Here is a 24,722-nt window from a genome sequence, read left to right on the forward strand (position 1 = left end):
ATATGGAAATAGACAACAGAATCAACAAAGCTGGTATGCTAGGAAGTCAACTGAATAAATTCATATGGAATAAGAGAGAAATTAGTCAGAACACTAAATTAGCTGTAAACAGTGTTCAAACCAGTTTTAACTTATGGATCTGAGAGCTGGGTCAGAAGTAAAACACTTGACCAAAGACTACAGACTGCAGATATGAGAGTCCTGAGAAAGATTAGAGGCGTGAACAGATGGCATCGATGGCAATATCATATTAAAAATGAGGATATTAGGAAAGAACTTGACATTGTCAGCATCCAGGAATGCATTAGCAGAGCTAATCTCAGGTGGTATGGTCACTTAAATGGAATGGGAGAGGAAAGATTAGCAAAATAAGTATTCTCTGCCAAGTTTGCAGGAAAACGACCCATTGGAAGACCAAGATATAGGTGGATTAATATGGTATAAAGTGCCTTAGACGATAGAAATATAAGATCTGGTAATGTTGGAGTCTTGACAAGTAACAGACTGATTTGGAGGAAAATTGTAGATCGGAAGTTAGTAATGATGTAAATTTTTCATGTAGTACTATCATATCCTATACACCCCCTTGAGGGCATGGCAGGAATTTGATGATGATGATGATTTCCATTGGTCGTTTATGCAGGAGTTTGAGGAAAGAGTGATGCGAGGAGGTCAGCTTTATTTTGGTTGAAGTAACTGTGGTGCCATTAGGATGTCAGAAAAAGGGAGAGAGAGAGAGAGAGAGAGGTAGGAGAACAGAAGTTGTGTCTAATGGTCTTAGCAAGGCTTTCATTTGGACAGGAGACAACTTTTCTGCTGATGACTGATTTGCATATGTTGCATGCTTTTCTGGAGTTCTTGATGCTAGCCACGTGGGGTAAGCTGATGTTGACTGCTTTGATACACTTTCGGTTGAACCAGGGTTTGGATAGTAAATGAGAATTATGGGTTGAATGGGGAACGAAGGCCTTCTTATCAGTGAGAATAATTTCTGTGACAGTTTAAAGCAGGTTAGGATCAGATGAGTGGAAGCAATAATCAGAGCCCAAGGAAAGGAGGAGTAGAAACTCTGGAAACCATCTCAATTGGTTCCTTTGCAGTGACAGAGGATGAGAGGTTGAGGGTGGTCATGGGGGGGGATTCTGTGAGAGAGGAGACTTGTACAAGATTGTGGTCTGAGATGCCAATAGGAGAGGTGACCTCTATGACATATTTGGAAGGAGAACTGGTCAAATCATTACTTATAGTAAATGATTCTGATTCTGCTTAGTTAGTGGTATTGGAGAACATAGCCAGTTGGAATTATGGATGTTGAGGTCCCCCCAGGAAGATAGCCTCACTATTTGGATAGCTGGATCACAGGTGGTTGAATTTCATGGAAAGGAATGTGAAGAGGTCTGAGTGTTTATCAGTGTTTGGGGAGACCAGTAAATGCAACAAATGAATGTTACTAAATGGAGCAAGGAAACCTTGATCCAGAGAAGATCCAACACCAAAGTTCTAAATTAGTCATTCTCTGGCAGGCTATGTCAGATTTCACAAAGGCACCAGTGCCAGTGGAAAAAATTGTGAAGTGTGTAGTTTGGGCATTGGCGGTGGACAGTAGTAGATGTAGCTGTGATCCAGTTTTAGTCAGGAATAAGATGTCTTGTCTGGAAGGTTGCAAGTGATGGTGAACGTCATTCATGTTAGCATTAATGCCATGGATGTTAGTCAAGACTGGTTGCGATGTGACTTTTTTGATGAGATTATTTTACAGGGAAGATTCACTTCAGTTGCAATGTCACTATTATTGTTTGCGAGTCTTCATAAGTTTGATCATGATTACATGGAAGGATAGTGGGGATGTGCAGTGAGAGAAGATACTCTTGGACATGATATCCATACAGAGAGAAACCAGTCTCCATGCAATGACATGACCTCGATAGTGTGCCCCCCCCCCCCCCCACACACACACACCACTACCCAGACTCCCTCTCTACGCACAACCTGGCAGAGTATGTGGCAGTGGGATTATTCACCATGCACTAATTGGCAGCTGGCCTGTGGCAACACCATTTTAACTGATGTACCCTCGAAATGGAGGAGGTTATTGGTCTCCAAGTATGTTTGTCATGGCATGAAGGATATCATTCACACTGCAGAGAGAAGAGGGGAGGGGAACAGATCATGTGGAAGGAGACTTTCTACAACACCACTGATCCTTGCAGGTGTGCTTGCTAGCCAAATGATCTTAGCTGGATCATCCAAGTCTACTCATCTTGCCAAAGCAGTGGCTACAGCAGTGAAAGCAAACCACTAGGATTCTCCTTTCCAGAGGTCCATTGGGCGTACACGACAATACACAGTGGCAGGAGAGAGAAAAATAAGGGAAGTATCATTGGGAAGGGTCCCCTACACCAAAAAGAGTGTCACATAAGAAGGGAGGTGAGAACAATGATAAACTTTAATCTTCAATATAGTATGGTACATCCAATTTGAGTCATATAAGCTACATGACTTTCATAACACCACTGACACAAGAAACTATGAATATAATGTAGTGAAATCAACACCACAGACTGTTTTTTTCAGTAAGAAATTCTAAAATTTTATTTTATATGATAAATGCATATTAATTATATTCTAGTTACAAACATATTTAAGTGATATATTTAAAACAAATAATCACAGTAGATATTAGTTGTCAAATATTTCAGCAGCAAAGTATAATTATTTAACATAATCTAATGAGACAACACAGTTCCACACACCAGCAAAGGTCAGACTATGTAATTGTCTGACCTTTGTTCTTACATTATCACTTTTTTATGCAGTCTGATCATTAATAATTTTTGCAAATTATTATTAGGAACTCATCAAAGTCACAAGACTCATCATGAAAGGATGATCTTACACAACACAAAATCTAGCACAACTGTTCTGATGGACTAACTACTCTTCATGCAAAAAAGCTACTTCTCATTCTCTCATGTGCCACTTCCTTTAATAACTTCCTGGAATGGCCCTTTGTGCTACTATATGAAAAATTCCCCGGTGCCAATCTGGCAAATATCTCTCAATAGCTTAAATGCCTCAATCACATCACTCTTTTATCTGATATCCATCAAATTCTGCAGTTTGCAAGCTCTCAGTCTATACTCATAACCAACATTCCACAGTACTGATATCATTTTTGTAATCCACTCTGTCAACTGAAAGATTACTTCACTACAAATCCTAGTGACCAAATATGAGTAAAGGAATCCAATATGGTCTAACAGAGGCTTTATATAATGGAATATGATCAACATCCTTAGTACTGCAGCACTTCTCTTTGTTATCTTCACCACCTTTGCAATATGTCCCCTAAACTTCAAAGTCACTCATTCTAAGATACCTTGCCTATTCCACTTCCTCTAGTACAGTTTCACAAAAAGAGTATGCAGAATCCTTATGGATTCCCAATTTCATAAACCTAATACAGGAAGATTTCAATTTATGAAGGAGTTTGGTTTCCAGTCCACTGTTTGTAAAGTGATGTTCATAAAATGAGGTAAAATTATAATGTATAAGGTAAATTTCTCTGACATTTTGATTTCCTTAGTACTGAATGAGAGTTTTTGCTCTCTTTAAAGTTTTCTGCCTGGTCTCTGAAGAGAAGTAACCAGATCGAAACAGCTGTCAGGGCAGTGAAACCTTTATGAAATGGACTAATAAAAAGCGAATACATGAACAACCGGGCAGAGCCCATGTCTTTTAAATAGTCCAAGAGGAATTTCATATCATCAATCTGCAGGGATGCTGAGGATTGTATTCTCGTAACTTTCATAGTTTCTACAAATATACAGCTCTGAAATAATGTTGGATTTAATATCCACTCTGCCTATGGATTTAAATAATATTGGTTTTTTCAGTATAAATGATGTCTACAAATGACCCTTGTCTACGAGCTTCTTTATTTATTTCATTAAACAAAGACTTTTCCTTGTTAATGATTACTGCTTGAGTTACAGGAATGTTGTTTTGATTCATATCATCAATCCGTAGCACTAATAATTTTTCCATTCTTTCCATTACTACACTCCTTGAATATGATGCTCTCAACACTTTTGCATTAACAATTCTTGCATGAATGCTTTATCTTACCTGCACTGGTTATTATTGATAAAATTGGAGAAGGAGTTAACTTTAATGCTTTACACACATCAGAATAACTTTCAACTGATTCGATATATCGAATCACTTCCAATTTCTCCACAGTGGTGATTTCCCTTTTTTTTTTTTTAGCTGAGGAAGACGTCGAATCAATTCTACATTTAGATGTAGAGTTGATTGTCCCTACGTTTTGTTATTGTTTAAATACTAATGTCAGTAAAACTTTCACTTTTCAGCATTCCTTACAATGTGGTCAAAGTACACCAAAACACTTTTTTTGCAATTGCTACCCACAATTCTATAGAACATAAAACAAAAGTTGAGTTTGAAATTACTTTGAATCTTTGTAAATAGAGGAAATGCAAAATGAGGCCTTCTTGTATTTAATTGCATTATATCATAATTCCAAAAAGCATTTGATATTATTGACCAAAATATAACATGGGCTGTCTTGGAATCCTATGGTGTGGACAATAAATTGATCCACCTGCTGAAAGATATACACAGCCAAGTACAAGCAAAAATCAGGATAGCAGGTGAGACTGGAGATTGGTTTGGCACAAGACAAGGGGACCCAATATCACCAATCATCTTCATCACACATCTGGGAAGAACACTAGATAAGATTAAAGAAGAAGGTGGAGGCATTTCAATAAATGGCATGAGAATAAACTACCTCTGCTTTGCAGATGACATCATCCTGACTGAAGAAGATGCAGCAATACTGGAACAGACATTGCAAACACTATGCACAGAAGGAAAAAGATATGGACTAAATGTCAACTTTGAAAAAACTAAAACAATGATATTCGGACAACAGGAGTTACGATAGACATATTTCGACTGGAAAATGTGGAACACTTCACATATCTTGGATGACACATGACTTGGACCCCAAAAAAGAGATAAAAATTAGAATAGCCAGAGCAACAACTATTTTAAAAGCCATGGACAAAATATGGAAGAGCAGAGCTATAAAGATGCAAACTAAATTGTGCATTGTAAAAACCTGTATCTTCAGCAGCATGCTCTTTGGATGCAAGGCCTGGGTGCTCCTGAGAGAATCTGAAAGGTGGATATTGGCATTTGAGAGGAAGTGTTATAGAAAGATCTTGAGAATAAGCTGGATACAGAAAGTCAACAATGAGGAAATCTACAGACGAATACAATCAAAAGAAAACCTGATCCAGAAAATAATCAAAAGGAAACTACGTCTGTTTGGCCATATATGTAGAATGAATGATGAGAGAAAATTAAAAACGTTGCTGTTTGGAATGATTGAAGGAAAGAACAAAAAAGGAAGACCAAACAGAGAATGGGGTGATGACATCATTAAATGGTGCGGAAACTCTATACACAAGCTGAGTCATCTTGCACAAAACAGAATGCAATGGAAGAATCATATCAAGATGGCAGCAGACACCTACGGGCACTGGACCCACAGTTGTTGAGATGATGATGATCACAATTCCCATTCATTTGCCCACCTTTCCAGCTTATCCAATCCAAATAAAGAGCCAGTACATTGGCACTATTACTAATAATCCTCTCCAGCTTCACATCACCTGTAAACAATTAAATATCTCCCTACAATGCAATGGCAATATCACTGCGTCCTGTGGAACCATACTTGTGATCTTCCTTCTCCCTCATATTGCGCCTCATACACAACTTTGACATCTATCAGATAGCCAATATCCAACTTAATCTACTAACCGGATATCTGAATCCATATGTTGCAACTTAAATATCAGCTTAGTATGTGGCCACCTGTCAAATTCCTTTGAAAATCTAGAAAAATGGCAGTATATACATCTTATTATCACCTGCTTTTATTATAAAAGACAACCAGATTACTGAAACAATAGTGGCTCTTAGTAAATCCATGCTGAGCTTCTTAGATATTATCATCATGTGCCCAATTCTGTACATAATTTCTTACAAATTTCTCAAAAATCTTGACAATCACAGAAGAAATGTAAACTGGTCTATAGTTTGATGCCTCCAATCTGCTACCACTTATGCAATAGCACTATCATTATTCATCTTCCACTCCTTAGGGACTTTTCCAGTTGCAAAAATTTCAATTAAACAGTTAGGTCAATGGCATTGTCAGTTCTGCCCTTAAAAGAAGTGGTGAAATCCCATTCAGCCCCACTGCCACATTGACATCTAGATTTAGTTACTTAGTTATTCACAAGTGGCATCATCGTAATGGTATATGGCCACCATTAAGATGATGATAAAGATAAAAACATAATTCATTAGGTTTTTGGGAGCAAAGCCTTCTGGTAGAAGAAGTGGTAGGGTTGTAAATGCTATTTCCATAGAGTTAGTAGGACAATCACAAACATCCATGGCCCCTGGCTGGATTTGAACCTGCAGCCTCTTGGCTGGAGAGTGGATATGCTAACTACTCGGCAAACCAGGCTGGCTATCTAGATCTAGAGTACTTAATATTCAACATACCTCTGCTTCAAGCACTTCTAAGCCTTCAAACCGTTCATCACCCAGGATTAAAACCTACTTTACCAGGATAAAGTAATCATTAAATAACTCCACTATGTAATCTGCACTGGTCACTCGGCCACCATCTCCACCTAACATCATTCATTCACAACCATTTTTCCTCCTATTGGCCATAAAATGAAAGAATTCCTTTCAATTTTCCTTGCATATCGGTACTAGACTCCTGTTATCCCAATTTTGTGTTTCTTACTATACTAGTTGCATTCCTAGGCTGAGTCTTGTATTCTTTCCTTGTATTCTTCATGCAACTGGTCTCTACCTCTATTTATACTTTTTTTCATGAGCTCTTTTTCATCTGTAGTTCCTGTTTGAATTCCTTAGTCATTCACTTTAAAGTGATTTATCTTTTTCACTTCAGGTATTCAATCTGCCAATGAACCAACAAATATCTCTCCCTTCCAATTCTTCTGTCCTTGGAACTGTCTCCAGTTGATAATTCCACATAAATTCCTTTCTCCTTGATATTCCTGCATGTCTGCTTGTCTTGCAGGTTAGGACTGTATGGTTATACTTAGTCATTATTATGTAACACCTCCAGGGAGTCCAAAGACTCATCGAGGGAGGGCATCTACTCTACGAGTTTTCGTCTCCACCAACCGCAACTACCTTCATCATCTACACCAATGCCGTCTACCCCAGACCACCATCACTAGTATTTTCACAAACAATCACAATCATCCATGTCCATGGCAGGATTCGAACCCGCGACCTTTTGGCTGGAGAGCAGATAAGCTAACCACTCAGCCAACCAGGTTGGTGGATAGTTATATAATGGTTATGCTCACCAACTTGATGGAAAGGATGATGGTCACAATCCGATCTTCTAATGCCAGGATTAAATCCAAAACTTTTGCTTGTGTTCCCTTTACTACATTTGTTTCTCAAAAATTCCTGTATACTATTTCCTTTGTCCAATTTATATTGCTATAGTTGAAATCCCCATAATAATCATTTGCTTTGTACCTGTCAAACTAATATGCCTAAACACTCGCTATCCTCTATTGTCCTCTATGTTCCCAGCCTACAACAACATCCCGCTTAAATATTCTGTCCTGCCTAACTCTTCCTCATACTATTCAATCTCAAAACCATCTCCCTGAGAGGACATAACTCTTCATTTTTCATAAGTCTCCTCTACTTCTATTCCTATCAGGCATCTGTCAACTATATTTCACTGACACCAATCATCTTTGACTAGGCCAGGCTATCATACCAGAGACTCATTCCATTTATTCCATATACTCCTGGTATTTGTACAGAGAAACATCAATGTATCATTACTATTCTTATTATTATCCCACCCACCTTTTTCAGATTCCATTCAGCTCTGCAATATACTATATATCCATTTTTCCAGTCACTCCTGTTATCTTTAACAACTTTAGTTTCCTTGCCCTAACATTCTCACTTACCCAGAGAACAATGCTCTCCAAATTTGGAGAGCATTGTTCTCTGGGTAAGTGAGATTCCATATATTCAGATACAACCCATATCTTGCATATCTCTCACACATCTGACACATTCTCACTATCAATTACTGCTATTCTTCTGAACTCCACATTCCCATTCTGCATCAACATTCATCAAGATGATCAAAGTTATCCTACAGTTAAATCCATCTATGCATTATGCATGCCTTCCTTACTCTTGATCACATTTTCCCTAACTCTCTGGTGATACTCGCTCATTTCTAATGCTCCATTTCCACTACTACCAAAACTTGAGATGCTAACACTGAGATCACCCAGTCCTTCCTACTATCTACATTTATAATTCACCAAGATGGCAAAACAGACTTATTAATAATTAAACTGTTGTTTTTACTAGTTTTTCCAAACATTTCTGACTGGTTTTTCCTTTCAGTCATTTCCGACTATAGGTGACTTTTGTAGGCATTGCCCACAAAGTATTCCTGGTGAGATTTTTACAGGATAGTTCACCATTGCTTTCCCCAACCCCCCAATTTTATACAGGCTCAGAACCAGCATATGGCTGGGACGTATTCATGACTGTAATCCATGTGTGTTCACGGGGCCGGTTTGCTTGTTCTGGGGATGAAAAACCTGAGTTTCTGAGTGAACCCCCCCCCACCTCCATATGAGACCAGATAACTAACCTTTAGTCGATAAAGGTTCCTCACATCACTGATGAGAATTGAACCCAGGTCTTTCCAACCAAAGTGCTTCGTCTATACTGACTGAGCTACGGAGGCTCATTTCAACATTTCTCTCTACATCAAATGCTTTCACTGTGTTCACTGGGCATCTACAGATGCCATATGGTCACTCCGATGCTCCATGATGTTCCACACTAGGCCTCGCCATGTAGTCCTGTTGTTTGCCCTTCTGGCAGCCTCAGCTCTCTGAAGATCAGTCACTCCACACACGCCATCCATCCATCTCATTGATGGTCTACCCCTGCCTCTTTTTCCAGGAACTTTACCTTCTATTACTGTTCTGAGAAGTCCTCCTTCCATCCTTTCTATGATCAGTTATTACCAAATGCTTTCACTAAGTATAAAAGCAAACTGCTAAAACAAGATCATTCGTTCCATAATAAAGAGGTAGAAATTCATGTTCTCTCAACCGCCCAATCTCAAATTCATGTATTAGTTCCCCAAACCTAGTGCAATGTATAGAGGAAAATTTCAAGCACCAATGTCGATATTAATTTCAGACTGTAGTTGTTGTTTATCATTATAATGAGACAAAGCTATAAGGCGAGTGTATGCATGTATTAACATCAAGGTATCCTGGCTGGGAGGGAAAAAGTGATATTTCCATTGGAATTAATTTAAAATGAAACAAAACTACATCTTTAATTCAACTTACAATTTCTTCCATTTCTGAGATAGCAGCTTTGTCTTCTGCAAGTTTTTGCAATTCTTGAAATGTGGATCCCAATCTCTTCCATGGCCCTTGTTCCCTGCTTGTCAGCAATGATACTGCATTTAAAGGGATCCCTGAACTGCTGCCAGACATTTTTATCTAAAAATATTTATAAAATTATAATGACAAATACATTAGTGCATTCCATAACAAACAAACAAACAAAAAAAATTCTAGCTTTATAAATTATATAGCAAACTAATTACTAGAAATACCTCAAAATCAAATGGATTCTCAAAAAATAAAAATAAAAGATGTTCTTACAATTTGACTAGTTTTTTCAAAGAACAATTATTAGTGACAAAGCATATAAATTTCTGTTACTGAAGGAAAGAGTTAGGATTAAGAATTATTGCTCTGAAGCAAGCATATTATGTTTGATCAGTTGTGGCTCACAAGTCAGTTTGTCTGTTTTGTAGGGATCAGAAAAACTGACGCTTTTAGGGGCAAAAACTTTACTACTTTCTAAGATTGAGTAACTCAATTTAGTTGAAAAGGCTAAACACAAATATATTCCTCATGTTCTTGATGGAATTTGAACCTGGGTCTATTTCAATTATGGATACATTCTTTTGATGTGCCATACAGAAGCCTATCACATTTGTTTTGCCCATTTCTTCAGCTGCAAATTATTCCAGTGCTTTAGGCAAGGGATTTTATTGAAATCTAGTATTTAAAATCATTGCAAAACTTTGTTGAACTGTTTTCAAATTTTGTTTCAATCAGACCATATGGATTTGCAAAATATGACAAAACACTTCAGAGCTACACAATACAATGTTATACGCAGTTGTGGAAGGATAGAATTAAATGATATTTGGCAAAAGTGATTTAACCATAAGTGATTGTGCTGAATACAAAACAGACATCCATATCCAATTGCTCACAGCTTGCTTATGAAAATGTCTTTCTTTGCTTTCATTGCTATGTGGTGATCAGCATTTGCAATGAAGAATATGGAAGCAAACTCCTGTGCCAGAGAACTTACTTTAAGTAAAATAAGTGCTCTAGCACAGATAAAATGACACTCAACGTTTTGATTTTTATATACTGTAAATGGTAAATTTGGCCTTTCTGATCATGTACACTTGGTCGTCGACTTACGACCGACTTCCGTTCTGGCTGACAGGTCGTAAGTCGATCTGGTCGTATGTCGGCCATATATTTATTAACAGTATTCTTTAACCTTTCTAATCTTTTTATCATCTTTATAATTTATTTTTATAATCTTTTAAATTTATAATTATGTATATTGTATATAATGTGAAAAATAATACAGTACATACTGTACTGTAAACACAAAAATACAATCTAAAATTAATGTAAAAATTAATACAAATGAAATTTACAAAATCAATTTTTAATTTTTTCTTGTGCTGGGTTGTGGATTGTCAGGGTCATGTTCTTGGATTGAGGTAGGAGATGTTCTCTTGATGAGGAACATGCTGAGCTTTGTTTCAACAATTTGTTTCTTTTTATCTTCATATATCTCATGATAACAATGCACAGCATCTTGAATGATACGTTCAACCTTTGTGAATTGTTCAATATTAGGGTCCATTGCTTCGAAACTGGTGAGAGCTTTATTCAGTTGCGAAAAAGAATTTGATAAACTCTTTGAAGTGAATTTCTTTTCTGGCTACTCTTCTTCTTTCTCTTCTTCCTCTCTCGCTTTTTCTTCTGACACTCTCTGTGCTTCCAATTCAATCAACTCTTCACCCGAAAGTTCTTTTATTTCACAATCTAGCAACTCCTCTACGTCTTCTATTTCACATTCTAATTTAAGATTTTTTGCAAGTTTAACTATTTTTTCTGTAATCACTTCCAGTTCCTCTCCTTTTTCAAATCCTTCAAATGTATTCGCATAACATTTTAGACACTTTTTCCAAATTCCCGACATACAATTCTTGGTTACATATTCCCATGTGGTCGAAATATTCTTGATACACTGAAGAATGTTGTACTGCTTCCAAAAGTCTCGCAAAGATAAATCAGCATCAGAATCTATCTTCGATGGCTTGTGCGAATGTCGTTCTGAGGTAGTGAGCCTTGAATGCTGAAATAGCACCTTGATTCATGGGTTGAATGAGAGCAGCTGTGTTAGGTGGCATAAAAACCACTCAAACATCATATTGAAGATCGTCCAGATGAGGAGGGTGGCCAGGGGCATTGTCTATAATCAATAAAATTTTGAAAGGGATACCTCTCTCCGCACAATATTCACGAGCCTGGGGAATAAAGCAGTTCATGAACCAGTCTTCAAACAGTGCTTGAGTCATCCAAGCTTTAGGGTTTGAACGGTAGTAAACGGGCAGTGTGTGCTTGTTGATGTGTTTAAATGCACGAGGGTTTCCTGAACAATAAATGAGAAAAGGCTTCAGCTTAAAACCCACGGCATTCCCACCAAGCAACAAAGTCAACCGATCCTTAAAAGCTTTGAATCCTGGCATCCTTTTTGCTTCTTGGTGTATGTATGTACAATTAGGCATGCGTTTCCATTGCAAGCTGGTTTCATCTACGTTAAATATTTGTTCCGGTAGATAACCTTCTTCTTTGATTAAAGAGTCGAAACCATCAACAAATTTTTGGGCTTTATCTTCATCTGCACTTCCTGCTTCTCCTGTAACACGTACATTATACAAAGCAAATCTTTTTTAAAACACTTAAACCATCCAGTACTAGCCTGAAAATTTTCTGCTTAATCGTATACGGCGCGTAATTTTAAACTCTGAAACAGACTTCTAGCCTTCACTTGCACTGTGCAATGGCTCATGGGTTCATGAATTTTTCTGTATTAAATCTTCCATCCACATAAACAACAATTTCTCCATTTCGTGGATGGGTCCCTGTTGTTGTTTGGTTAAAATTGTAGACTTCATAGGTGCGGAACCTTTCACAGCTTCCCGAATTCTTTCTTTGTCTTTAAGTATCGTCAATACCATGGAATGTGATAACTTCAAGTCACGTGCTATCGTATTCACTTTCTTTCCGCCTTCATACTTCTGGATAACTTTCATTTTACACTCTAAATCAATAGTTTTCCTTGACTTCTTAGCTGGCATATCTGTAGATGAAAGCATTTTCCTTTTACTAGACATTTTATGGGTAGTATTTCAGTAGAATTTTAATTAATACACCACGCGCAACAGATGCTTGAAAGCGACTGAGTGTATGTGAGAGATAGTTATCGTACTGAACTATCGTATCCCATAGTTATTGTACACGCAGCTGCCTGATTTATTATTAGTTTATTCTTTTCTTTTTTTTTTGTGGTCGTAAGTGCGGACGATCATAAGTCGACATTCAGGTGTACTTCAAAATGTGTCACAAAACTGATTTTAAAGGCACAAAATCCTTATCTTAAGGAATACAAAAACATGGGATGAAAGAAAATTCAAAGAGGTGAGAATCCATCCTTCCAATCTAAAGAAGGATTAAGAAGGCCCATCTGCAACCCATGTAACATCTGTGGAAAAGGATAATAGAACTGCAGAACTCCAACAATCTCCGAACATAAAAAACAGAAATAGAGACAAATATTTATTTAACCATGGGTCCTTGGGCAAGGAACAAAACTTATAAATAACAGGATTGTAGAAACCTGAACTAGTAGCGATTGATGTAGTTCCAATTAAATACAACTTTTCTTTTTCCAACACCATAGGGCAGGCTAGGATTAACTGTTGACCAGAACAGTAAAGCTGTAAAAGTGCATCTTGATGTAGCTTGTGCTGGTACACACACACGCACATCTTCCTCATGATAATCTCGATATAAAAGATGAAACAGCAAGTGTTATTTTATCTTAATTTAAAGTAAGTGTTCTTACGCTGGAGCTTGCTTCCATAATTCTACACAATGAAAATGTTTCTTGTTTAGAAGAAATCAGTAGCAGTAAATTAAGTTATCCTTAGTAAATTCAAAGGTGGTACTCTCCAAGGCAAACTTCATGCACTATCCAGATACAAAGCCTCATTCATAAACAACAATCTCACTACCATGAAAAGCAATACTAGTCAGATGTTTGGGTACTTTGCTGAGCACCATGTCTAGTTTTGTACTTACGTGATTTAGCATTTCCATTTTTATAACCAGTCTAGTATACATTTTGTTTCACATATCATAAATCAGCGTGAGCAAGAACAATAATAGAAATTTGAATACAAACGAACAGAAAAGCATGTACACTGCAACAATCCTAAATATGAAGCCTCACAGTAGCAAGAATAAAACATTATTCTTGTGTGTGTGTGTGTGTGTGTATACACACACACACATTTGTGTGTGCATTTAATTATTTAATACAATTAAGGATAACAATTTTCTAAACTTTTGAAACAGAAAAGTAGACGTTATAATAATTAGGCCAACTGCCTCCGTAGGTGAGTTCGCCGATCTCATACGGAGTTGCAGAGTTTTTTCTCCCGGAAACTCGGGTTTTTTCATCTCGCATACAGATAAATCGGCCCTTCAGAACACACGCAATTTACAGACAAAAAATACTAGCTGGTGGTTGTGGGCAGTGGATGGTGTTGATGTAGGTGATTGGTAATGGAGGTTTTGTGTAGTAGTGGAGATGGAGAGTTGCACAGTAGGTGTCCTCCCGCGATGAGTCTTCGGACTCCTTGGGGGTGTCACGAATAATAATAATAATAATGGAGTAAGGCTTCCAAGCTTTCTTTGAATATTCAAAATTTATATGTAAAGTGATGCATACAGCTAACAGTGTTAATACTATGTTGAGCCAAACTAGATGTATGAGGCTTGATAAGCTAGATATGGCTCTAGTGCTCCAAAATACATTTTTTTTTTTTTTTACTAATCTTCCCATTTGACAAATAAGACAAGCTGCAAGAACATGGAACTTGGTAAACACAAGGTAGCAGAAATGGTGGCAGTTTGTTGTATGACAGTTATAACCCAAATTATACATATAAAATCACTGACAGTTCCCCCCCCCCCTTAACGTTCTACATAGGAAGAAGTCCATAGAACTAGAAATCCTATTACTTGTATTGAAGGCATCTCTGAACATGTGGCAAAGAATCTGAAGAGAAATTCCAACTTCTCTTCAATCCTATCACCACCTTCAAAGCCATTAGCCAAATCTGTAATCTCCTGCTTTCTCTAAAACACAACTGCCATCACTACTATAACCTGACATTTACCAAGTTCCATGTTCTTGCAATTTGTCTTATTCTGGTCAAACAGAAAGATCAATCATATAACATATTTCAGAACACTAGAGTCATATTCAGCTCATCATATGTGGTGTGACTCAACATAGTATGACAACACTAGCTATGGATCATACCATGGCTAGTGCTCTTTGCACAACTGTACTTTTCAATTTGAAACACGTATTGAAGGAATGTGCTGAAGCCTTAGTCCACTAGCCTAACTTAAATCATAATGACTGCCTTTCTACTTCAGAAGTTTGGCAAATTGCAAATTGTTATTCTCAATTGCATTATTTTTTTTTTAATCCACACATACAGAAAAGTGTTTTATCCTAGCTACTAAGTGACTGCATGTTTAGAAGAATTCTATTACAATGTACACATTTCTTGCTTCTTTTGTATTTAAATTTCTATTATTGTTCTTCAACTCATGTTTATGATGATGTTTTATTATATGTGAAACAACAAAAAAATTACAGAATAACCATAGTAAAACTATAATAAAAAATACAAATATTTGATATTGAAAATAAAATTACATCAACGGTGTGTGGAAACAAAAAGCAAATCAATGAACAGGAATATAAGGTACATACAACAATCGTGTACCAATTAAAAATAATAGTCTTATGATAAAATGATAGTTGCATGCTAGAAATTAATATTAAAAAAAAAATACAAAATTAATAGCAGAAAAACTCACGTAAAAAGATTATTTAATAGTATCATTTTTGCCTGTGTGTCACAGGCATCTTCAGTGCATTTTAAGCTCAAATTAAACAATAACTGACAATTCCAAAAAGTGCCACCTAAGTAGCTAGTGTAACATTTTTCAATGACATTTTTGCTATATGGAATGGGTCTTCTGATAACTTCAACAGTTTCTCACTAAGTTAAATGCACTTCATCCAAGGATCCAGTTTACCCTAGAAGTAGAATCAAATAAGCAGTTAGCCTTTTCAGATCTTCTAATTCTTCGCCAACCAGATGGTAACCTACATTTCTCAGTCTATAGAAAGAAGACTCATATAGGCCATTATATCCATGCTGAATCTCATCACCATTCCAGTCAAAAGGCAGGAACTATTAAAACTCTGGTTCATCATGCCCACTCCTTTTGTTCTTCAGACGATCTATTACAGAAAGAACTGCAATATATTACTACTTCCTTTCTATCTAATGGATATAAGAATTCCTTCATCAAAAGAACTTTGAGTAGTTATAATATGTCTTCCTCTTCAAATGCAGAAGAAATAATGCATATTCCTATTCCTTATGTACAAGGCATTAGTGAACGTATAGCAAAAGTTTTAAAACTACTGAATATTTTTGTTGCCTTTCGACCATTCAGAAAAATCTCCACCTTTCTCACTTCTCCTAAGGACAAGCTTCCACATCTTAATTATCCAGGTGTTTACCAGATTCCTTGCTCTTGTGGATTATCTTATTTCGCACAAACAGGAAGATCTGCCTCTATTCGGCTAGAAGAATACCAGTCTTATATTCAATACCTTAAACCTGAACAGGCTGGACTTGCAGAACATACCATCATCACTAGACATAGAGTTCATTGGAAAAAGACAAGAGTCCTTCACAAAAGTCGGTTCCTCATGGAATGGCTTCATAAAGAAACGTAAAACTTTACTTCACACGCCTAACTCAAACAGATCTGATGGTTTATGTCTATCACCTTTATGGGAGATAGTACTTTATAAATCAGCTAATCTTTCTTAACTTTTTATTGTATAAATTTTTTTTGTTTTTTTTTTTGTTAGGAAATTTATTGACCTTTTTAGTTATCTTACACTAGCTACTTAGGTGGCGAATTTTGGAATTGTCAGTTATCGTTTAATTTGAACTTAAAATGTACTGAAGATGCCTGTGACACACAGGCGAAAATTATACTATTAAATAACTTGTTTAAGTTAAGGGATATTACATCCCATATAGTTTCTTAGCCGAATAAGAAACTCAAAGAGTTTCATGCCGAATATAGTAGAAACTATATAAAGTTCGGCGATTCCAAGCGTAAGCAAATACCTGGATACTGCAGCACTGATCCCAAAGGGTAGTGCAAGGCTGGGGCAACTCGTGGTAGAAGTGGAGCGAGCTCCGATCACTATTCTTGATATTTGCCCATAATGTGAACTTGGCTCCTAGGAACTGTATTTTTGTTCACATTATGAGAGAAGGTCACTACCCAGACCGGTTCAGTGAGTAGCCAGACCTAGTTAATATCAAGTTTGTAGCGAACAGAACTTGTACCCCTTCTACGAGTATTGCCGTGAGGTGCTCTAATAAATTATTAGATATGTGAAGAGCCAAAGGCTTCAATTCGGCGACATATAACTTGTTTAAGTTAAGGGATATTACATCCCATATAGTTTCTTAGCCGAATAAGAAACTCAAAGAGTTTCATGCCGAATATAGTAGAAACTATATAAAGTTCGGCGATTCCAAGCGTAAGCAAATACCGGGATACTGCAGCACTGATCTCAAAGGGTAGTGCAAGCTGGGGCAACTCGTGGTAGAAGTGGAGCGAGCTCCGATCACTATTCTTGATATTTGCCCATAATGTGAACTTGGCTCCTAGGAACTGTATTTTTGTTCACATTATGAGAGAAGGTCACTACCCAGACCGGTTTTGACCTTTATTGAGGTCTCATCAGTGAGTAGCCAGACCTAGTTAATATCAAGTTTGTAGCGAACAGAACTTGTACCCCTTCTACGAGTATTGCCGTGAGGTGCTCTAATAAATTATTAGATATGTGAAGAGCCAAAGGCTTCAATTCGGCGACATATAACTTGTTTAAGTTAAGGGATATTACATCCCATGTAGTTTCTTAGCCGAATAAGAAACTCAAAGAGTTTCATGCCGAATATAGTAGAAACTATATAAAGTTCGGCGATTCCAAGCGTAAGCAAATACCTGGATACTGCAGCACTGATCCCAAAGGGTAGTGCCAGCTGGGGCAACTCGTGGTAGAAGTGGAGCGAGCTCTGATCACTATTCTTGATATTTGCCCATAATGCCTCATATCTAATAATTTATTAGAGCACCTCACGGCAATACTCGTAGAAGGGGTACAAGTTCTGTTCGCTACAAACTTGATATTAACTAGGTCTGGCTACTCACTGATGAGACCTCAATAAAGGTCGAAACCGGTCTGGGTAGTGACCTTCTCTCATAATGTGAACAAAAATACAGTTCCTAGGAGCCAAGTTCACATTATGGGCAAATATCAAGAATAGTGATCGGAGCTCGCTCCACTTCTACCACGAGTTGCCCCAGCTTGCACTACCCTTTGGGATCAGTGCTGCAGTATCCAGGTATTTGCTTACGCTTGGAATCGCCGAACTTTATATAGTTTCTACTATATTCGGCATGAAACTCTTTGAGTTTCTTATTCGGCTAAGAAACTATATGGGATGTAATATCCCTTAACTTAAACAAGTTATATGTCACCGAATTGAAGCCTTTGGCTCTTCACATATCTAACTATTAAATAATCTTTTTACATGAGTTTTTCTGTTATTAATTTTCCATTTATATGTCTGCTCACGGTTTGCCATTATTAAAACTTAAAAAAATATATATTATATAAAACTAATTTTGATATTTATATAAGATGAGAACTCCCAAACTTTTTTTTGGGGGGGGGGGGAGAGAATCATTCCAATTCTGGCTAGGCCAATGTAACAGGATCTCACAACTTTCTTTGAGGAGGTGTTCATATTTATACGCATTAGTGAGACTTGTCTGACTGAGGATGATATGTCATAGGAAGAATGCAAAGGATAGGGTGTCTTTAGAGAGGACAGAAAGAACAGAATTGGGATGTTGAAAGTTTATTTTTCACTTGGTTAGAGTATAATAAATTTAGTTTAATCCTTTATCCAAGTGTGAGCAAACAAAGTTTGCACCTGAAATTATCTTCAGGACTGGGGTAAGGTGGTACAACATCAGGGCAACTCGTTGCAAAGGTGGAGCAAGCTACCAACACTCCTATCTCAGTATCTCCTATAATGCAAAACACATCTCCTTGCAGATATGTCTAATGTTATGCATTAAGGGAAGGGCGACTACCCAGACTAGTTTTGACCTTTATTGAGGTCTCTTCAGTGGGAACCAGGCCCAAGTGGAGATACCAGGCAGAAGCATTAGCAGGTCATTTTCTCACTTTGTTGTCTCATTTTCTCATGCAAACTTTGTTTGCTCACACTTGGATAAAGGATTAAACTAAATTTATTATGCTCTAACCAAGTGAAAAATAAACTTTCAACATCTTTCTCTAAATCCAGAGTAATTTATTAAAAAAGGGTGGCACACCATTTGGCAACTCCTATAGGTAGAGATGACCTGCTAATGCTTCTGCCAATTATCTCCACTTGGGCCTGGCTCCTACTGAAAAGACCTCAATAAAGGTCGAAACTAGTCTGGGTAGTGGCCCTTCCCTTAATGCATAACATTAGACATATCCACAAGGAGATGTGTTTCGCATTATAGGAGATACTGAGATAGGAGTGTTGGTATCTTGCTCCACCTTTGCAACAAGTTTCCCTGGTGTTGTACCACCTTACCCCAGTCCTGAAGATACTTTCAGGCGTAAACTTTGTTTGCTCACACTTGGATAAAGGATTAAACTAAATTTATTATACTCTAACCAAGAGTGAAAAATAAACTTTCAACATCTTTCTCTAAATCAAGAGTAATTTATTAAAAAAGGGTGGCACACCATTTGGCAACTCGTATAGGTAGAGATGACCTGCTAATGCTTCTGCCTGGTATCTCCACTTGGGCCTGGCTCCCACTGAAGAGACCTCAATAAAGGTCAAAACTAGTCTGGGTAGTGGCCCTTCCCTTAATGCATAACATTAGACATATCTGCAAGGAGATGTGTTTCGCATTATAGGAGATACTGAGATAGGAGTGTTGGTAGCTTGCTCTACCTTTGCAACGAGTTGCCCTGGTGTTGTACCACCTTACCCCAGTCCTGAAGATACTTTCAGGTGCAAACTTTGTTTGCTCACACTTGGATAAAGGATTAAACTAAATTTATTATAGAATGGGGATGGGATTTGCTAATGAGAGCAGAAGTACTGAAGTCAAAAAGAGTAGAAGTACATTGAGGAACAGGATTCAGAAGGCAGTTCATTTTAGGTTACCTTGGTGTGAGATAAAGGCTAACAGGGAGAAATATGTAATTGGTTACTGTTATATCCAGGGGGTATAAGAGAGAATGTTGATGACATAGCATGATGAAAGCAGGTTGAGTAATTATTATGGAGGATTTCCACTACAGGGACAGACTGGGATGAGGAATGGCCACAGACAGAGAAGAAAATGGAATTTATATGGCTACTGAGATATAATTACCCGAAGTAACATATAAGGGAGGGAACATGAGGTTTGAGAACCCTGGATCTGATCATATTATTATTGTATGGACACTTCCATGGAGTCCAAAGACTCATTCATTGAGAGAGACCCATACTTTCCACACAATATATCGTACGTCTCCTTGAACAAATTAACAGACAGCATGCTCACAAATGACACTGGTAACCAATTCCAGTCATTCACCACGCTCTAAGTGAAAACTCTAATCATCACGTCCCTACTAAGCATCTATTTATGCATTTACTGAACTTCCAGGGATGACCGTTTTTTTCTGCACTCACTACCCAGGTTTCTCAAACATTTTCCTTGCATCAATCTTATAAAACCCTTTAAATAATTTTAAATGCTTCTATCATATCCCCTCCTTTATGATCAATCAATACTGGCTTGGTTGACCGAGTGGTTAGCATATTGCTCCCCAACCAACAGTTCGTGAGTTCGAATCTCGTTATGAAGGTTTGTGACCGAATTTAGATGGAAGATGAATTTCATTGCCTGATGTGAGACCACCACCGCCATGCTTACTAGAGGCTCAAAGTGGCTTATAAAATTCCACATGTTTGGAACTTTGGAGCAGGGTTTTTGGACCATGTAAAAATAAATTTAAAAAAAACTGCAAAAATATATAAAATTGACAAAAATGGGGGGGAAAAAAAGACATCCTTAGCCCACCCATGGTATAAGTGTATTATAGATTTAGCAATAAACTTTCGTGGGTGGTAATCACATAAATTTTTTTTAAAAAATCTTAGTGACTTGCCTCTGACCACTACTTCCTCATCGAAAAGAAACCCAGTACACCAAATCTCAGCACAGTAATCCAGATATGGATGTATCAAAGCCTTATAAAAGGGAATAACAACTTCCTTATCTCTACTTGTTAATATGTTCTTCAATAGCCAAGTAATCTTATGAGCTTCCTTAGCAATGTCCTCTAAACTTCAACTCTCTGTCTACCACTATCTCTAAATCCCTAGCTTCATCTATTTCCTATAGTACAGTTCCATCAGTGTGGTACACACAGCTTGTAATCTATTTATCCCAAAATGCATAACTTCACATTTCTCCACATTAAACTGAACCCATTATCTTTTGCCCATACTGACAGCATATTTAAATCATCCTGCAAGCTCTCCACATCACTTTGAATTACTATTACACTACCTAATTACACCATCAACAAACAACTGAATATTTCCTTCTGGATTATTTCCAATATCATTTATGTACAAATTAAAAAGTAGAGGTCCTAGTGCAGAACCTTGCAGGACACTACTAGCCACCAGCTTTCTCCTTGATTCTGCTCCTCAATATACCACTTTTTGATATCTGTCCAGAAACCACTCTCTTATCCACATAAAACCAGTGTCATATCCACCCACCATTTATTCTAATTTGCATAACATACTTCCACACTGTATTTGGTCAAATGCCTTTGCAAAATCTATAGAATCATCATCATGTAGCCATTTCCTTTATCCAACTTACCTGTCACTGTATTATAAAAAGTTAGCATTTTACTAAGGCATGACCAACACTTCACAAAGCCATGCCACCCCTCAGAGTATCATATTCTTATTCACCTATTCTTGAATTCTCTTTTTGACCAATTTTTCCAGTACTTTTACCACTATGCCTGAGATGTTGATTGGTCTATAATTTGCTACTACAGTATTAGAACCTCCTTTATGCAAGGCCTTTGTCTTCTTTCCACTCCCTTGGAACTCTACTGGAACTGAAACTTAAATTAAAAGCCTGGTCAGAGGCATTGCCAGTTCCCTTGCACATTTTAGCAAAATGTAAGCTGATATCCCATCTAATCCCACAGCTGTATTTACATTAAGATCCTGCAATATCCTAAGAACTATTCATATACCCCTTTTCCGAAATCAGTCTGTCACACTGTCACAGCATTAACTCACTTGGATGACATACCCTTGCAAAGTGGTCACTCAGTAACAACTATTTTATCTTCTTCTTCTTCTGTTACCAAGTGAGTTACCTTGAGTTACATTATGTTACCTTAATGAATGACTACTAGCATTCATTACGGTTATTCTTCCATAGTAATTCTTCCTTTATTTGCCACGTAACAAAAGAACTCTTTAGGATTTCCTTTGGCCTACTCGGCTAGTTTCTTCTCATAATCAGATTTTGCTTCCTTACCATGCTGGTTACCTTTCTTGCATGACCTTTGTACTGTCCATGAGTTTGCTATTACCGTTCTCCTTATATACCCTCTACAACAATTTATTTTTTAAGAGCTCATGTTAATGATGCTACTCATCCATCTAACTGTTATCTGATTAACCCTTCTTACCTTAGGTATACAATTTAATACTGCTTCTTCTAGATGCCCTGTAACTATCTTCAAGCACTACTAACATTCTTCCCATGCAGTGTTTTATGCTGTGGCACAGCTTCAAACTTTCTCCTAAGCTTGTCATAATCACCTGCCTTGTAGTTCCACATATATCCTCCCTTCTTGACAGAATATTCCTCATGTTTCACAATCTTCCAATCCAAAACCACATGGTCACTTTCCTTAGTCAGAGGGAATGCGCCCAACTTTGTTATGGATAGCTATTGTGATCCTATGACCAAGTCCAATACTCTTGTACTCCGAGTCCTTTCTAGCACATGTTGCCTCAAGTAGTTATCTCTCAGTAAGTGTATTAATTCAATTTCCTTTCTGCATGTGATCTTTTTTCCTTCCAATCAATATCTCCATAACTGAAGTTCCTCATAATAATAGCTCGACCTCCACTCATTGTACCAAATTGCTGATGTAATGCTTTCAGATTGTCCCTGAATCCCCCTGACCTATAGCAGCAACCAGCCATATATTTTCTTATTGGTCTTGATCTCACACCAGCCTACTTCAAATGAACAGCCACTCTCCCACTTATCTCTTATTCTTTTTGGCTGCAATTTATCTGCTATCATAAGCAGTATCCTCCCTCCCATCCCAATCATATCTTCTCTATCCTCCATGAAAATACTAAACCCTTCACATTCTATCCATTTAACTACATTATCTGCTGTTATGCAAGTCTCACTAATGCCTATACCTTTTGGAGAGGTTGTACTGACGAATGCCAAAAACCCCTCCCTCTTGTTCCTGATACTTCTGGCATTAGTACACAGAAACTAGCATTCCATTAGGCCCCTCAATCACCTTTACTTCCTGAATTGACTACCCTATTCAAATGTGTGAGAATGACTACTTCTTGGTCATTCTCACACTCACCCCATGGGTGTCTTCATACACTCACACACACACACACACACACACCTGCATTCAAGCTAGTTGCCTAAGTTTTCCTGAATTTGTGCTTCAACATACTCGGTAAACAAAGCTCAGTCTAGAAATTAACACCAAAACCATTTAGGTACAGTGCATCAGCATTATATAAATCTTTCTTTGCACAAATTCACATCAAAAGTTTACAAATCTTGCATCATTCCTTCTGCACAACCTGCAAATTGATGTTTGCTATCAATGACCTCCTCCTCAATTTGCCTCCCTAATAGAATACTTTTCACCTCTCAGACCATTAGTACCAACCAAAACAACTAGTTCTATTGCCTTACCTGTCTGCATGACTAATATCATTAATTTTTGCACCAGGGAGACACGATTTCATTATACATTAATTAAGTGCTCCTCTGATCACAAAGTCTGTACATAATTTTCTCCCTACTTTGTTTTTCTCGTTTGTTCACATGATCTCAATTCTTATCATGGACCACTTGCTTCTTTCTCTTCTCAGCCCTGCTAATCTCTTGTTGCTGCTGCATTTTTTCGATTTCATGCTTTGTCCTGTGAAGGATAACATGGAAGCATGCTATTTCCTTATTTAGGTCCATTTGTTTTCCTGTATTTCCACCAAATCTCGTTCAACATTAATTCCGACATTAACATTTTTCATTCTAACATTTGCTTCATTCTCGCCAATGAACTGGCATTCACTCTCAAAACACTTAATACAAAGGCACAGTTTTGTTCTCCTTCCATATATCCTTTAACTTTTGAGATGAATACATCTCGCACATACTGCACTATTCAAAATCACATAAATTCAAATTGCACAACAATGATGTCATTACTGCCATTGCTCTACTGTACATTGGTGCCAGGCTGACAATATCATATTTAAATAAAAAAATATAAGGTTTACTTACAACTTTAATAACTGAATGTATACCCAGAGTTAATCACATACCTGCATAAAACAAAAACTATGAGTTAACCTAACATTAATAACTAAAATATTAAAAAATTACTTATCTTTCAGCAAATAGCATCATTAAGCAAGAGTTAAAGACAAAGAAAAAGTTCTGGAGGAAATATAAAAATTATAAGAGTAAGCTAGCCAATGAAGCCAAAAGAAATCCTAGAGCTCTTTCACTATGTGACAAGTAAAATGAAAGGATTGCTTTATAAAGTGTTAATGGTATGGAGGTAACAGAAGCAAACCAAATACAGTCATCCTTCGACATGCCCATTCGAAGATATGTCCATGATCCCATAACGGAATAAATGACATTTTCAACTAAAATGTCATTTATTTTCTAAAACGATTT

General features: G+C 37.3%; 1 protein-coding gene across 2 annotated transcripts in view; it reads right to left on the minus strand.

Moving 5' to 3' along the window:
• LOC150093236 (activating molecule in BECN1-regulated autophagy protein 1-like) overlaps window positions 1-24,722 on the minus strand; it is a 327,434-nt gene that overhangs the window by 264,976 nt on the left and 37,736 nt on the right. For both annotated transcript variants that reach the window (XM_090413653.1, XM_090413652.1), the window contains exon 2: window positions 9,498-9,653. In XM_090413653.1, the coding sequence (XP_090269779.1) occupies window positions 9,498-9,647 (150 nt within the window). In that variant the 5' untranslated portion in view covers window positions 9,648-9,653. The remainder of the gene's footprint in view (window positions 1-9,497; window positions 9,654-24,722) is intronic.

The sequence above is a fragment of the Typopeltis vanoorti genome, chromosome 24 (genome assembly GCF_054136105.1).
Source record: "Typopeltis vanoorti isolate ZY-2024b chromosome 24, IOZ_Tvanoo_1.0, whole genome shotgun sequence".
NCBI classification, from domain to species: domain Eukaryota; kingdom Metazoa; phylum Arthropoda; class Arachnida; order Uropygi; family Thelyphonidae; genus Typopeltis; species Typopeltis vanoorti.